The sequence below is a fragment of the Nicotiana tomentosiformis genome, chromosome 9, assembly GCF_000390325.3.
Source record: "Nicotiana tomentosiformis chromosome 9, ASM39032v3, whole genome shotgun sequence".
NCBI classification, from domain to species: domain Eukaryota; kingdom Viridiplantae; phylum Streptophyta; class Magnoliopsida; order Solanales; family Solanaceae; genus Nicotiana; species Nicotiana tomentosiformis.
Genome location: NC_090820.1, coordinates 20,930,562 through 20,948,029, shown reverse-complemented (window position 1 = coordinate 20,948,029; position 17,468 = coordinate 20,930,562). Strand labels below are relative to the sequence as shown.

Sequence of the window (17,468 nt, the reverse complement as noted above, 5' to 3'; positions counted from 1 at the left end):
ACACATGAACATCCAGAGAAAACATTGATACATTCATAAGATTATTACATTGACATAGTTGAGATTATCCTTTTTTGAGTTGGGACATCGATTCATCTTGCTTGTTTATAAATCATTCTCTATTCAATTTGGTTTGTATTTCATTTCCTTATACGGTCAATATTCGATATATTTCTACTTACTTTTCCGATTCGTACTAAAGTTATACCATGTATCCTTAGAACTACGTATAAATTTAATTATATCCGTTTTTCAGATAAACAAGAACTCAAATAAAAATATATCTTATAACTTTCTTTTAAAACTATAGGCATCATATTAAACTTTAGCTTGAGCCGCCCCGGCACGAGTATTCACACCCCCGATGCAACAAAAATAAGGAAAAAGATTTGACGTTCATCAAACTCTTAAAGTCAAGAATTAGGGGGGGGGGGGATGAAAAAGAAAAAGAGGGGGGAAATGAAAAAGAAAAAGAACGACATATCAAATTTCTGTTTTCTCAGTTCTCATCAATTTCTCATAGTTCAGTGCGAATGTGCATGCACTTCAGTTTATCATCTTCCCGCGCCTTCTCTAAACCAAATTGAAACTATGAAACAGTAAATTAGTATTTTCAAAATCTTTAAAATACTTTTCTATATTCCCCTTTGATTTTTAATCTCAATATTAATGATAATCCTCTCAGCAAGCAAAATCTTGAAATTTTCAACCAAAACTCAGCGTCTTTACACTTCTTCAACTCCTAATTTCATTGACTTATTTCAGCTTTCAATTGAATCTCAATCTCTCAAATATACCAAACAATTACACTCCCAAATTATTCAACTTGGACTTGACCAAAATTCTGTTATAGCAACTAAACTCATCTCCTCATACTTTGCATGCCAAAACCCAGTTGACTCTCAGCTTGTTTTTGACACTTTTGAACACAAAAGTTTATATCTTTGGAACATTTTGATTAATGGGTATGCTAAAAATAAGTTCTTTGGACAAAGTATTAAGCTTTTCAATCAAATGTGTAGAAGTGAAGTCACTCCTGATGAGTTTACCATTTCGGGTATAGTGAAAATTTTGGGTGAATTAGGGGATATTGTTTCTGCGAAAATTGTTCATGGGAAGTGTGTGAGAAATGGGGTTGTTTTAGATACTGTTGTTGCTAATTCTTTCATGTCTTTGTACAGCAAATGTGGGGTTTTTCAAGATTGTTTGAAGGTGTTTGATGAAATGCCGCAGAGGAATATTTCGTCATTTAATGTTGTAATTTCAGGATATACGGGTGAAAATGAGAGAGTTTTCGATGATAAGTTATGGGATTTTGTGAAGGATATGCAGATTGAAGGTTGGAAATTTGATGCATTTACGGTTTCAACACTTCTTTCTTTGTGTGGAGAGGTGAAGAAGTACTGGCACTATGGGAAAGAGCTGCATTGCTATATTGTGAAGAGTGGATTGGATTCAGATTTCGTTGTTTGTTCTGATGTTCACTTAGGATGTTGTTTGATTGATATGTATTCGAAAAGTTTCAGGGTTGAATTGGCGAGGCGGATTTTTGATAGGTTGAAGCATAGAAATGTTTTTGCTTGGACAGCAATGATCAATGGCTATGTGCTGAATGGGAATTTTGATGAAGCTTTGGTACTCTTTAAAGACATGCAAGTGGAAGGAGTAGAACCCAATAAGGTTTCGCTTATTAGTATCCTACCTGCTTGTTGTTCATTTGATCGTTCGAAAGGTGGAAAACAGATTCATGCATTTTCAACTAGGAGAGGATTGAATCATGAAGTGTCTTTGTGTAATGCTTTAATCGATATGTATTCTAAGTCCGGATCTTTGAGTTGTGCACGACGAGTGTTTGAATATCATTGTGTTACTAAGGATACAATATCGTGGAGTTCAATGATTTCTGCGTACTCCTCACATGGGAATGGTCGGGGTGCTATCATTTTGTATGAGAAAATGCTTCAAAATGGGATCAAATCTGATATGATTACAGTTGTTGGAGTTCTCTCTGCTTGTGCTAGGTCAGGATTGGTCGATGAGGGCATCCGGATATATGATTCTGCTCTAAATGATTATGATTTAGAACCAACTTTGGAGATGTGTGCATGTATCGTGGATATGTTGGGTAAAGCAGGCCAGTTCGATAGAGCATTGGATTTCATCAAATCTATGCCTGTGAAACCAGGTCCTAGTATATGGGGTGCACTTGTGAATGCCTCTGCAATTCATGGAAATAGTGAGGTGCAAAATTTAGCATACAGGTTTCTTATTCAGATGGAACCTGAGAACCCCTCAAATTATGTGTCCCTTTCAAATTTATATGCTTCTTCACATAGATGGGATGTTGTTGCTCGGGTAAGAACAATGATGAAAGACAAAGGGCTGAAGAAGTTTCCTGGTTGTAGTTGGATTAGCATTAACACTGAAACGCATAGCTTCCACGTTGCTGACAAGTCTCATCCTTGTTCTGTTGTGATTTATGAGATGCTAGATCAGCTCATCTTAGCGATGAAGCGAGATGATTCTTGCATTGGCTTTGAAGATACTGTGAAGGTGCATGAATGATCAGAATTGATTAAGTTACTACAGTTAACAAGCAAGTGGAATAGGTGATTTATGCCTTTTACATATTATAGATGGATCATGACGTAAACCTCTTTCAACCACTTTGACAAGAAAGTTCATCTGAATATCCGGGCAACAATTGGTAATTGCTGCTTTCCCAATTTACATTTTGCAGATTATCCTTCTCTGCATATTTACACTTCGGCTTGCAAATGTTTCACCAACTAATAATAAAGTCGAGCAGATAATAATTTAAGCATTCAAAGATTATCTTAAAAGCATGATACAATGGCACAAAAGAAAGGTACAGGACATGCATATTGCTCTCATTTGGTGTCAGAATGGAAATTTCCTGTCTTGATAATGTGGTTATATACAATCATTCAAAGCATGTGTTTCAGATGTCCAGCGACACGTGTTAGTTCTACGTGTCAACTCACTCGAGTGCCTAAATTTCTTAGGTTTTGTAACACTATTACTGATGACGTCTAAGTGAAGCTCCTAGTTGCGTCCTCTAAACTGCAAGGAAGAAAATGAGTATGAAAAAGGTTCAGATAATTACCCTACATCCTACTTACTAGAACAGTAGCCTGGAGTAAAACAGATGATTCGTTTTGTGGTCTAATAAGGACTAGGCAATATCATTCCACTTGGTCAATTCCAGAAATTATCAAAAGATGAACAAGATGTAAGTTGTGTTCCATCACAAAATTATTGTATAGAACTGATCACGCCCAACTATGCCTTATAAAAAAGACAAGCGGTCGTCGCAAATATACTTCGGCTAATAAGTTCGGAGTCGAATCCCATATGGAATTAACCTATCAACCACAACTGCTAGATCCGCATAAATTCACGCAATCAATCTTCAGAAATATGTGAATAATAATTTGGATGTTTATTAACTAAATATTACGTAATGAAAATGCACTAACAAATGACTAACTACGAACGGTTTGTAAACAAAAATTGGAAAGATCTAAATTTGTGATTTTCCCTATTGTCGAAATCTTTTCCGCTATGTTTTTTATAAATTCGCCTAAGTCTTCTCTACCGATCATGAGCGCTTTGAGTGTCGCAACTCTCTCCCGAGTAATTACGACAATTTACTAGACATATTCTCCCGAATTACGCTAGCTGGCATTAAGTACGACTCACTCAGATCGCATCAAGGTTTCGTTATCCCTAATCCCACCTTTAAACCCTTCGTATTGATTCCTCATATACATTAGGAGTGATGTTGTTCAACAACTACCTAAATATGCACTCTCTCCCGAGTAATACATACTAAATAGGCACAGCTAATTGAGGGCCCTTCAATCAATCACATGAATAATATAGTTGAACAAATAGAGAAAATACTATGGCAAATTTATATTAATGTAATAAGAAAATCATCATTCAATAGGTTCCATCAAAATCCTAGATTAGGAATTTAGCTACTCATACTCATAGTAACAATATCCCAAATATTTTGCATAATTAAAGTACAGAGTAAAGATGAAAGGATGTAGAAATCGATGATTCTAACACCCAACGGGTGATTCCACAAGCTATTCTTGCCTCCGGTTGCAAAAGTACTCCAAAGTGGCGTTTTTAGGTCTAGTGCCATGATATTCTCATATTTGATTGGGATTCCTCTGGGTTGGATCGGTCTGCAGAGGTCGAGGCCATTTAGTATCTTTGATGCGTCCGCTAGCCGACATGATGGCGGATGCATCGATGTTGAAGTTATATTCCGATAACTGCGGTGCTTCCTTAGGTCCAGTATGCTTGTCGAACCCATTCTTGTTTATCAGCCCCCGAGACCCTTGGCATCGATCTCTTCTTTTATTGCTTTGTATGAGGTTACGTCTTGGTTTGTTACCCCTATAATGTCCACTATACGGTCGGTATCAGTCCTTGATTGTCCTTTGTTCTCTGTTCATGTCCCTTTTAATAACGAACCCAGAACCCAACTGGTCGTCTTCGACTCTAATCTTCGATTGATACCGAATGTGAACATCGGCCCAGGTAACAGCTGGGTACTCGATCAGGTTCTGCTTCAACCGTCGTGAAGCTATCGAGCTTCGTTCGTTTAGACCCTGAGTGAAAGCTTGAATAGCCCAATCGTCTGTGACTGGTGGTAGGTCCATTCGTTCCATTTGGAAACGAGATACGAATTCTCTCAGCATCTCGTTATCCTTTTGTCTTACCTTGAAAAGGTCCGACTTCCTGGTTTCGCCCTTTATGGCTCCATCGTGTGCTTTAACGAAAGAATCTACAAGCATAGCAAAAGAATCGATAGAGTTAGACGGTAAATTATGATATTATATCATTGCTCTCTTTGACAGGGTTTCACCGAATTTTTTCAATAATACAGATTCGATCTCGTCGTCCTCTAGATCGTTACCTTTAATGGCACATATGTAAGAGGTGACGTATTCGTTGGGGTCGGTCGTTCCATTATACTTAGGAATTTCGGGCTTGTGAAACTTCTTGGGGATCAGTTTCGGAGCTGCATTCGGGGGGAAAGGCTTTTGTACAAAATTTTTGGAATCCAAGTATTTCAATATCGGTGGTGCACCTAGGATTTGATCAACCCTAGAGTTATACGTTTCCACTTTTTTTCCATTTGCGTCAATCCTCCTTTCCCCTGACTCTATTTGTTTTGTTAGTTCCTCGAGCATCTTAACAATTTCGGGATTAGTCCCCGATTCTTGCTCATTTGACCTCACTACAGCTAGCCACGTTTTGTGGGTGACTTATTGGGGTAGACTGGGCTCGAGCCTGGTCGGTGCCTGGGTTTGGCTCTGCAACTGGGCTATTGCTACTTGTTGAGCTTGCAACATTTCGAAAATCATACGTAAGTTGATTCCTTTTTCCTCAGCGTTTTGGGTATTTCGAGCTGCAGATCGAGTTCCACCATGAATGCTATTTTCAGGGTCGGAACGTTGGTTTGCCTCGATGTCCACATATGCGTTAACGTCTATTGGTTCCTCGACCCGATCTCGAATGGGATCGACAAGTGGACTTTCACCCCCGGGCATTAAGTTGTTGTTTTCATCTTGAAGGACAACTTCGTTGTCGATAGGTAAGGCCATTAATTGAGAATTCGTTATTTTCAGCCTGAAATCAAAGACACTTCCAAGAGCAAGTGTAAAATAGTGTGTTTCATAGAGATTCGTACCAAATAACCACTATTATCCTTAGTCCCACGGTGGGCACCAAACTGTTTAACCCGAAATACGGATAGAGTTGAATTTATACGTAGTTCTAAGAATACGTGGTATAACTTAGTACAAATCGGAAAAGTAAGTAGAAATATATCGAATATTGACTGTATAAAGGAATGAAATACAAACCAAATTGAGTAGAGAATAATTTATAAACAAGCAAGATGAATCAATGTCCCAGCTCAAAAAAGGATAATCTCAACTATATCAATGTAATAGTCTTGTGAATGTATCAATGTTTCTTCTCTGGATGTTGATGTTTCATGCTTACAGAAATAATATCCACTTCTTTATATCGTGGAAGAACCTACTTTGTTGGGGTTTGCTTCAACCGACGAACATCGATAGCTTTTAATCTCTGTCACAAGGAAGATTGTTGTCTGAAATTCCAATTAGGTAAGTAGTTCTTTACAGAAAATGGTTTAATTTTCTGGTGCATTTTACCCGGTTTTGATATTTGTTGTACAAATTAGGGTATCAATTAGGGTTTCAATTGTAGAAACAATGACTTAGGGCTTTTTAAATTGAAGGTACTTAGAATGAATTTCTACATCTCATGCATGCAGGGCTAATAGATATTTTCGTAACAACCTCAAAATATAGGGCTTTTTCTGTTAAATACTTTATATGCATATGAAATTGTCGTCTTGTGCTTTTTTACTGTTAAAAATTGGGGATTCTTTGGTAAATACTTTATTTTTGTATTTCTAATTATCGGCTTGTGCTTTTTTATTGTTAAAAGTTGGTTCTTTTCTTACACATAGCTTTATATTTGTTTCACATTATCGGGTTGTATTTTTTTAAGTTGGGGCTTTTCTGTAAAATCCTCTTGTGTTATTGTTTGTGGATGTAGGGTAATCTATGGCTTCAAAATATTTTAACCTAAGGTGGAAAATTGGAGGGGTGATGGTGAGTGAGGTGGGGCATGTTTATATTGGGGGTAGGACAGAACATGTTTTCAATGTTGATGAGGATCATTTGTCAATTCCTGAACCGGTAGATTATGCTAGGAGATTTGAAATTACTAAGTTAGGAAAGACCTTTGTGGTTCCATCTAAGGGGGTAATTTGGTTGAATTGAAAAATGATAGGTAGATATATGGCCTTTCACTATTGTTGTATGATGGGGACAAAATAGACATTTATGTGGGTGGAGACAAAATTATAGAGGAAGGGGGTCCTACTGGTTTGTTTGGTAGTCAAATAATAAGTATAGATGCCAATTTAAGTATAGTGGGTGAGCCTTTTAATGCATTTGTCAGGATTGAAAGAGGCAGCAGGGAATCTAATTGTCTTCTTGCTCCATCTACTGTTGCTTTAAATGTTGGGGTGGGTGAACAAGATGTAGATGTGAATGCATATGGGTATTCTTCAATATACTGGACAGATACATGTGAAGAAGAAGCTGCACAAGACCTGGCTATTGTAGAGCACACTGCACAATACCTAGCTATTGTACAACAATCCGCAGGTAGTGAAGAAGAATCCGAAGATGATATTGCAGGAAATGATGGTGATGGTGCTGAATCTGACCAGTCTATAGATTATGGAAGTGACGTGCATGAGGAGTTAAGGATTCTGAAGCAAGATGTGAAGCAATTCAAGAAACAAATAGGAGGGGCAAAAAAAGTAAGAAGGGAAAAGGTGGTGGTTATCTAGCACATGTGTGGTTAAGTTGATAGATACAGAAGATGGGAAGAAACAGTTCAACTCTTTCTACATTTGCTTTGATGCTATGAAAAGGGGATTCTAGCAGGGTTATAGAAAATGTATAGGTCTGGATGGGTGCTTTCTTAAGGGAATTTGCAAGGGTCAGCTCCTAGTAGATGTTGCCAAAGATGGAAACAACCAAATGTTTCCAGTGGTGTGGGCAGTAGTTACCCAGGAAAAAAAGAGACACGGAGATGGTTCCTTAAGATTTTGCAAGAAGACATTCACTTGGGAGATGATTCACAGATCACTATCATTAGTGACATGCAAAAGGTAAGTCTTTATCTATTGTAGTTTTATATTGAATGTGCATTTTATTACTATTATTATGTTTCTAACTACATGTTCTTTGTTCTTGAATGACAGAGATTGATATAGTTTGCTGGTAAAATATTAACTTTTAAGTTATTTATGCCCCTGGTAATTCATATAGCTCACTAATTGTAGTTATGTTTTATGTACTAGTTTGCTGAATCACACTAATCCTCAACTGTTAATCCAAAGAAGAGAAATAAAAGTGATTATGGTACAAGCAGTAAAGGTAAAGAGGCCATAAATGGTTACAAGAAACCAAGGGTTGTGGGACATGGTGTATTTGTTTCGCAAAGTGGATATACTAGTATTAATGTAAGTGTCTTAAATTTTTAAGTTCAGTATTTTTGTTAGGCAGAACAATAGCTTGTGCTAATGTAAGTGTTTATGCCTTTTTCAGCAAGGGTCGCCTAGCAGCAGAACAAGTAAAACTCCATCTGTTGCTGTGATCAATTCAGCACATGTGACTGGTAACATTGGTCACCAACCAACCAAAGGGCTTAAATGGAAAGGCAAGACAACTATAACTCAAAGACAACTCCAAGTCCAAAGTGCACAACATCGCATCACTACTAGATCAAGGGTAGCTAGAATTCAAACAAGGGCAGAAGTCAAGGGAAAATCTCCCTCCAAGATCCCATCTTAAATATGTTTTTGTTGGCAGTCTTAACTTTTGTTGTGGTATCTTTGAAACGGGTATTGTGTTATTGGCAGTTGTATCTTTTGAAACTGCTATTGTGTTGGGAATCATATCTTTTGAAACTGGTATTGTGTTTTGGAATGTATTTAAAGCAGCAGTTGAAACTGGTACTCACTATATTGTTGCTCTTTGAATGCTGATGAAGAACATTTAACAGTTAACGAATTCCAGTTATTTTGAGTAATGATTCATTATGAATGTCTCCAGTTATTTTCGTCTTTGTACACTATGAAATGGCAGGATAGTCTATGTTGTATGAACTAATTGAACCAATAAAGAGAGAGCAACTGAAACAGCAAGAATTTGGAACATATCTGCCACCATATATATTGTTTCATAGAGACAATACATTGAATAACACAAATAGAGCTTCTGATGAGTACAATCATCGAACTAAAATACAACTGGAAACTACATTGATCGAACTAAAACACAAATACATCTTTTGATATTTTGTTAACAAGATTATAGACAAAAACCCAAATACATTATTATATTGCATAACAAGCTAAAACACAATATTAGCTTCAAGACTTTCTTCCACTTCAATTATTTTTATTGATTGTTGCTCTTCTTTAGCAAACTCAATATCACAACATTTGCTTGCCGAGGGAATTGAGGGTCATACCACTTGAAATATTCACATGGACTTCGCCATTTAGACTGTGTGGAATCAGAATAAACAAAATCATAACTTAAGAAAAATCAAACAAAATACAACCCATTCAAAATTTCAGAAATTAACCTACCCCATAGTACTTACAACCGAAGAATCTACGCATGGGGTTGTCCTTCGACCATGAAATTTTCAATACTGAAGGATACCCACACGCACAAAATATCTTTCGCTTCGAATCCATGAAGTGAAATTGGAAGAATACTTAGAAAGTTGATGGCATGAAGAAGGAAAGACACAACAAATGTTCTTTAATGGAGGAAGGGGTATAGAAGAGAATATATAGGAAAAGAGAGAGAAAGAGTCGTTGGAACAATCACATTTGGGTTAAAATTTTTGTTCCACATGCCCAACTGAGTTTGTATCTAATTCTTATGCCAGGTCAGCATAAAAGGGCAATTTAAAGATGAAAAATCAAGTGAAGGGGGTATTTAGGACCCCATATAGTAAAAGGGGAACTAAATAAGAGTTATCAAGTATAGGAGGTCCCTAATATTTCCCTCGTACAATTAACAAGAAAGTCTGAAGTGAACTAAAAATGGTTCTACCTGCACCATATATGTTTTGACAAGGCAAATATTTTACTTGAGAAATGTGTACATGGGATACTATAGGGTATCATTTCAAAAAGGTATTGGAGAAACATGGCTTTTGTTCCTTCCATAATAAAAGAAATTACTCTATTATATGTCAAAGAAATCTGATGTTTACTCAGTCATGTTTAATCCTAATACAGCAGATTCTGGCATGTCTCCTGAACTAGCAGAGGATGCCTCGCTATACTACTTCAAGCTTCTACTGAAATGGTTGCAACTCGAAAGTTTGATCGTGCAAATAAGTTGCTAAACCTGTCTATCAATGTATTTTAACTTGTTCTAGCATATAACCTACCTTATATTCTATGTTACTTATCTCGCTATTTATGGATGGTACTTGTAGTTATAGTCTAGGTAACCTGAAAGTTCAAAAATTATTGTACACTATCAATTCACAGAAATTAAACTTAAGCAAGAAAACAGAGATCAGAAAGAACCTAAAACTGTTGAATTTTCATTCCATACTAGAAGAGTATGGAATAAAAATAGAATACATGATAAATAACCAAATTAAGGGGGTTAAAAAGTATGGCCTAATGCTCTCTTGGTCATGATAAAAAAGAGATGACTACAGTTACTTCACTCTATCAAAATGTTAAAACAAGAAACTTACACGAAAGGAGGATAACAAAAAGTTAAAACAAGGAATCTTTAGTGGACAATATATTATTTGCAAGATTAACTTACTATCACTTTGCGAGCCCATGAAGAAAGATGGAAGAAGAAACTAGAAAAACAGTATAAGATGTAACATGAATGAGCAGAAAAAGCTTTGCAAGTAGAGGTTTCCTAAAAAAGAAAGATGAAAAGTGTGGCTCGCATTGAACATGCCTTAGATAGGGACAAAGTCATAGTAAAGATGCAAGAGGTGGCAATTAACCTCCAAATATATAATTCAGGGCTACAACCAAGAAAGTGCTAGTAAGTTGATCTTGTAAATAGGAAATTGTCCACTAAATATACTTGAGTTAAACGACGTGAATTCCTGAAGTTCTCCCAGAAATATTCCATTTTTTCTTGGAACAGAATGCTTAGTTTCCGTTTTCTTATAGTAAGGAAGTTCTTGAAATTCCAAGTTATGTCTTTCATTTTTTCGTTAAAGTGTGGCGGAGATGGTTATAGCTAATCATATCATTGTAGACTTGCTTATCATAATTTCATGACGTATCATCTAGTCATGTATACATATATCTTCAAAAGACTTATACAAAGATCAATTTTCATTTATTCAATGCCAAAACAACATTTGCGCAAAAAGACGAGAAAACAACAACAACAACAACAACAATAACAACAACAATAACAACAACAACATACCTAGTGTGATCCAACAAATAAAATTTGGGGACGACTGAGTGTACCAGACCTTACCCCTAACTTGTATAAGGTAAAGAGTGTAGAAGTTAGTGGTGATACTGTTGTCACTTAGCAATGTACAACTATCAGTTAGGTGTTAAGTTAAGTAGAAATAAGTTAGTTGAATTAGTTAATATGTCATTGTCAGTCAGTTAGTATATAAAAGAGAAAAGAGTTTGTAAATACACAGAGATTTATTTTCATTTGTCTCTGTACATCAGAGCTTATCAATGGAGATGTTTCTCTCTCAATCTTCTCTGAAACTCTCTCTCTCACTCTCTCATTCACCATGGCTGAGCTAATCAACATGGTATCAGAGCTTTGGTAAATTGATCAGCTCAGCTACTACGGAGGAGTATTAGAGAAGTGTATTTGTTCTTAGATCAAGCTATTTCTTCATCTGGAAAAGTTCCTCTGTAACCTAGGGTTTCTAGGACTTGTTAATTTCAGTTGAATTTCGACAAATTACTGTAAAATTCATCTCTAATTGCTTGTTGTGGTTCCAAATCAGTAACCTAGCTAAGTTTTCTGAAGAAACATAATGGCAATTGAGTAAGATGATTCCGCCTCTGTTGCTCAGGGTACTATAGCTCCAGCCTCAAATCTTCATGACATGGATCTAATTCATCACAATCATCCTTTATACATTTATCCATCAGATACACAAAGTTCGGTACTAATCTCTATTCAACTTTAGGATCTAAAAATTATTCAATTTAGAGTAGATCTATGAAAATTATATTGCATGGCAAAAATAAGCTAGGCTTTGTTCTCGGTACCTGTAGGAGGGAAATGTATGATCATAGTCTACACAAACTGTGGGATATATGTAATGCAATTGTTCTAGCTTGGATTATGAATATTATTTCACCAAATCTCATTAGTACTGTGATTTATGCATCTAATGCACACAAGGTGTGGGAAGATCTTAAGGAAAGGTTTGATAAAGTCAACGCCTCTAAAAGCTGCTATCTTTACAAGGAAATTGCTACTTTGACTCAAGGTGTGTCATCTATATCCGTGTACTTCTCCAGACTTAGAGAATTGTGGGATGAGTACGAGGCCCTAGCACCTCTACCCTCTTGTGGTTGTCCTGAGTCTAGACGACATGCTGAACATTATCAGACATAAAAATTATACCATTTTTGACAGGTTTAATGAATCATTTGAACATGCTAAGGATCAAGTTCTTATGACTCATCCATTACCTAACATCAATCAGGCATATGCCATGATTATTAATTTTGAAAGTCAGAGAAACAATGGTGCTAGAATCACTGTTGGTATTTGTGCTGAAGTTACTGACCCTACAACAAGGCTGAGCAACAAAACTTCAGTAGGAGGTTACAGATAAAAGAATAATTCTGGTAAGGCATTGGTCCAATGTGACTATTGTAACTACAAGGGACGCACCATGGAAAATTGCTTCAAATTGCATGGTTATCCAACATGTTTTAAACCTAAGAAGAAAGGAGGACCTCCAAATACTTATACCAACACATATGCCAACAATGTAACTAGTGTAGGTGGTCAATATTCAGGGGGTCAACATTGCTCTTTGTTGGTTCCCCGAGTACACGCAAGTATATGTGGTCGTCAAGTAATAAAGTGACCCGAAAGTCGGATGTCGAACCCATAGAGACTTAGATCAATTGACAACTAAGCAAACTAAAATCAATTAATTGTCCATAATCAAGAGTGATGTTTTTCTATTAATCTACTATTGCGAAAATTAAACAAGTAACAACTAACTTATCAATAATGCAAATGTGTATGGTGAGATTTTATTTCAGAAGAGATAAAAATTCCAGGGTTGTGGTTGGTTTATCAATCCTATTAAGTTCAATAATCACACTCATTAATCCAGATTATTTATGGTTGCTAATTAACCAGATCGTTTATATGAATAGCATGTTCCCACAATACTACTCACCTGTCCTTAATATATCAACCCTATATTCCTATGATATTGAGTCTATCATGAACGAATATAATACGGTATTCAATTAAGCAAGACTGTTAGGTGTATTCCTATCCTAACCGCGAAATTTTTCCCCGAGCCACGGGTTCAGAAACAAGCTCTCTCTAATTCTATCCTAATCTAAATATGGCTTTCCCAAGCATAGCATAGATAGTATGGTAAATTGGTAGCTACAACAATTCAAAAGTTAAATCTAGAATTAAAGAAACAACCACAAGATGATAATCCAAATTAACGAAGATGTAATTAATAAACATTAATAATCATGTCAACCACAACCCTAAAAACAGAGTACTTAGCCACTAATGTTCGTAGTAACAATTTTTCAAGTATTTTGCATAAATAAATTACAAAGAAAAGATAAAGGAATGAAGAACTCGGTGATTTTCTTCTCCAAAAGTTGTTCCAAGTAATGTTCTTGCCTCCGGTGGCAAAAACTCCTCTAAAAATGGTGTTTAATTACTATTTATATGTGTAGAAAAAAATACTAGACGAAATAACCAAGTCCAAAACCAAAAAGGAGACAAAATAGATTTTAAAACCCGAAACACCCTCGCTACAGACCATGCGACGCGAGGCAAAATGCGAGCTTCATCTCGTTGTAGCCCATGCGACGCAAGCTCTGTCGCGCGCTTTAATCCTCGCCTCGCCTCGCCTCGCCTACTCTAACGCGAGCAAAGTAGCTCACTACGCCTGTTGCTATTCAATTTTGTTGCCTAACATTTTCAATTCATGTTTTTGTTTCTTTTTTCAATTGTTCTTTTTGTCTTCTTTTGATTTGTCTCTTTTGTCTTCCTTTGTAATGTTAAACTTTAATCCTTATATATCCACTAATTAAATAATAATAACTCCATTCTTGTAGTGTATAAAATACACATAAAATCTCTACTTTGCTCCAATTTCGTCTTCAACGTACCTACACATAAAATAAAACTCAATTAAGCACAAATATAGTATAGTTTAGCATTAAAGCCCCAAAATATAAGGTAAGTAATGCACTAAAAATATATAATTATAGCCAAATATCACTACCCCACAATTAAACATTGCTTGTCCTCGAGCAATCAAACTACACTTTATATAGACACGACCTTTTTAAACAATTCTCCTGACTCATCACACCAAGAATCTTTAAAATAAACTAAGCACACGGGTGTAACATCTTCACATCAAGATTTGACTCGCAAGTACCATGCATTATTCACAACTCACTCACTTACTCTAAAATAGAGGTCAATGACATTACCTTTCCTTCATGAATCAAGTGCCCTCACACAACAAAAGAGATTAGTTCCACACACAATAAAATTTAAGAACAATTAGGAACTCAAGATAGAAAGAATTCACCCACTCTCATAAGTAATATTCATATGCCACAAAATATGCACCATAGGCTTGCCCGTAATAAACTACTCTACTAATCGAGCTCATTCAGTCTAGGATCAAGTAGGACTTTAATTGGTTGTAATGTAGGCTGCGGGTCGGGTAGAATACATTTGGATATAAGAGTGACTACACCTCCCTAAGCACTTTAATACATACACTTTAACATTTAACCCCATACTTATGTCAAACCATAACTCCACCTTCACATCAATGTATATTAACTCCATACTTCTTTAAGCACAATTACATCAAGAGTCACCACTATTAAGGAATATTTTTCATAGCAATACAACTATATTTTTCTTTTCTTTTTCAATTCAAGTGGCTTTTACTTTTTCAAAATAGTGCATCTTTCTCCTTAGTTCATTAGTTCCACTCAAAAGCCAAACCAACCACCCCACACTTTAACTTTTACAAAGTTCATAACAATTCAAGTGCTCATGAGAGGTTAAAAGGTTCAAATAGATGGTTAATTCAAACAAATGGGTAAGGCTTTTAATGTGGTTGCTAAATAAATAGGATTACAGGCTCAAAGGGGTTAAATACGTTACATAACAATTAGGCGGGTAAACTATATATATCTGGCTCAACAAATAAATGCCTATATCACTTCCAAGACTGAACAACACTACTATTTCGCTTTGTAAACACACGGGACAAGTTCTAGACATCAAATGCAATACACAGAATAACACACAAACCGCACACACACATGGCACATAACTTACTCAGGATCAGACTCATCAAGACACTCTAGTCAAAGCAATTAAGCAAATTTAAGATCATACAATTTAAGGTGCTTATACAAGAGTTAAAAACTAAGCCTAAGCGTCACAACCAAATTACTCACCATTCTCAAGGCATAACAAAGTCAAGAGATATTGCTTCAATTCAATTTATCTCACAATGGCTCCTACTCCTAAAATAAATAAAACTAACTACACCCGGTTCAAACAAAACCTTTGGAAAAGAACTGCGACACAAAGAAAAACCAAGGGGGAATTACTACACTACATACAAAGAAAATCTTTTTGTCCTTTTTCCTTAGACTTAAATCCCTCAAGAAAACTGTCTAGGAGACCCATCGTCGGAAAAAGTCCAATTTTTCTTCAATTTTTTTTTATAGCTACTAAAATACTAAAACACTACACAACTACAAAAACAAAAATAAGAAGTTAACATTTTTCTAACATCCTACTACTAATTATCTAGAGAATTCTCCTACCCCCCACTTAAAAGAGTGCAGTGTCTCCAATGCACAAATAAAGCAAAACAATAATGAGGGTGGACAAGAAACTCCCTGAAAGGCCAAAGGCCGAAGCAATAACGGCTCACGGGGTACTTAGACTTCCCCCAGGCATGGTCCTTTGTGTGGTCACCCTACACTTAGTTCTCACCATCTAACTCGCTTTTGTATACTTCCAATGGCTTTGCCTCATATGCTTATAATCCTGCAAAATAAAAACAAACACTACAATAATAATAAGATAAAAAAATAAAAATAAAAGAAAGCAGTAAAGATGGGTTGCCTCCCAACAAGCGCCTTGATTTAACGTCGCGGCACGACACTACTACTCTGCTAAGGCTGGGCGCTTTCTCTTCTTCTTTCTCCCATTAAGTCTAGCCTTTTTACACGCTCTCAGAAGGTCTCATCTTTCATCTCTGGCTCTTTTCTCAATCGTCCTTACACACTCAGCTTGCAACACCACCTCCTCCAACTCAGTTGTCCCATCCGAATCATTACAATTCACATAAGGACTCTGCTTTATCCCCTTCAGTTCTACCACAGTAATCATGCACAAGTCCTCATAATACTTAGGGAGCTTAAGTACCTTGTACACATTAAAAGTGATTTCCTCATCGTCAACTCTCATCTTCAACTTCCCTTCCCTAACATCAATAATCACTCCACCAGTAGCTAAGAATGGTCGCACCAAAATAATGGGTACTTCCTCATCTGCCTCATAATCAAGAACAATAAAATCAGCAGGAAGAATAAACTTTCCCACTCAAACTAACACATATTCAATAATTCCTTCTGGCATAACTAGTGACCTATCTGCCAACTGTAAAGTGATTGTAGTAGGTCTAAGCACCCCCAATCCGAGTTGCTTGAACAAAGAGGATGTCATCAAATTTATACTAGCCTCTAAATCACACAGGGCTCTACCAGCTTCTTGTTTTCCGAGAGATAGAGGAATTGTAAAACACCCAGGATCCTTCAACTTATGAGGAAGTTTACTCTGAACTCTAGCACTTCACTCTTCAGTAAGTACAACAGTTTTAAACTCCGTATGTCTTCGCTTGTTTGCCACAATATCTCTGAGATACCTTGCATACTTAGGCACTTCCTGCAAAACTTCCACTAAAGGAAAATTCACATGCACTTGGCTCAAAATATCTAAGAATTTCTTGTACTTAGCGTCCTCTTTTTGCTTTTGCAATCTTTATGGAAACGGAGGTAATGGCCTTGTCACAATTACTGGCTCTGATCCTTTGTTCTCTTTCCCATTCTCCTCAACTGGCTTAGGAACTAATTCTCCTTCAGGACTAGCTGTATACTTCTTTTTCTCTGGAACTTCTTCTAATACTCTTTCATTTCTCAAGGTAACCGCATTGACTTGAGCCTTAGTATTAGGCTCAGTATCACTCGGGAGAGCTCCTGCAGGTCTAATATTCTGATTGTTAGCCATTTGCCCAAACTGCCTCTCTAGATTTTTGAATTCTGTGCGCAATTGTTGATTCTCAGCCCTGACTTGTTGATTCTCAACCATAACTTTCTAATTGTCTATCAAGAGCTTTTTCATCATGTCAGTCAAACTCTCATTTGCTTGCAGTGGAGGTTGAGGTGGATGATTGTAATTCGCTTGAGGTCTAATATTCTGATTTCCACCCCAAGAGAAGTTAGGATGATTCCTTCAGTTCAAATTGTATGTGTTACCATATTAATCATGTTGATTCATCGTCCCTCT

General features: G+C 36.5%; 1 protein-coding gene and 1 long non-coding RNA gene across 7 annotated transcripts; one reads left to right on the top strand and one right to left on the bottom strand.

Annotated features, from left to right (window-relative positions):
* Window positions 1-452: 452 nt before the first annotated feature.
* Window positions 453-8,662, top strand: LOC104086480 (pentatricopeptide repeat-containing protein At5g27110-like). 6 transcript variants are annotated; one of them, XM_070185957.1, is made up of 5 exons: window positions 453-2,707; window positions 6,634-7,762; window positions 7,856-7,874; window positions 7,955-8,116; window positions 8,202-8,662. In XM_070185957.1, the coding sequence occupies exon 1, from the start codon at window positions 670-672 to the stop codon at window positions 2,563-2,565; it is 1,896 nt and encodes a 631-aa protein (XP_070042058.1). In that variant the 5' UTR covers window positions 453-669; the 3' UTR covers window positions 2,566-2,707; window positions 6,634-7,762; window positions 7,856-7,874; window positions 7,955-8,116; window positions 8,202-8,662. The 6 variants fall into 6 exon arrangements, with proteins under 6 accessions (XP_070042058.1, XP_070042055.1, XP_070042056.1 ...); XM_070185954.1 differs by lacking the exon at window positions 7,856-7,874; XM_070185955.1 differs by having other exon boundaries at window positions 7,856-8,116.
* A 154-nt stretch (window positions 8,663-8,816) lies between these two features.
* On the bottom strand, window positions 8,817-9,448 carry LOC117274241 (uncharacterized). Its single transcript, XR_004504343.2, has 2 exons — window positions 9,251-9,448; window positions 8,817-9,164 (listed from the first exon to the last, which is right to left on the bottom strand). It is a non-coding gene; the product is annotated as an uncharacterized lncRNA (long non-coding RNA).
* Window positions 9,449-17,468: the final 8,020 nt, after the last annotated feature.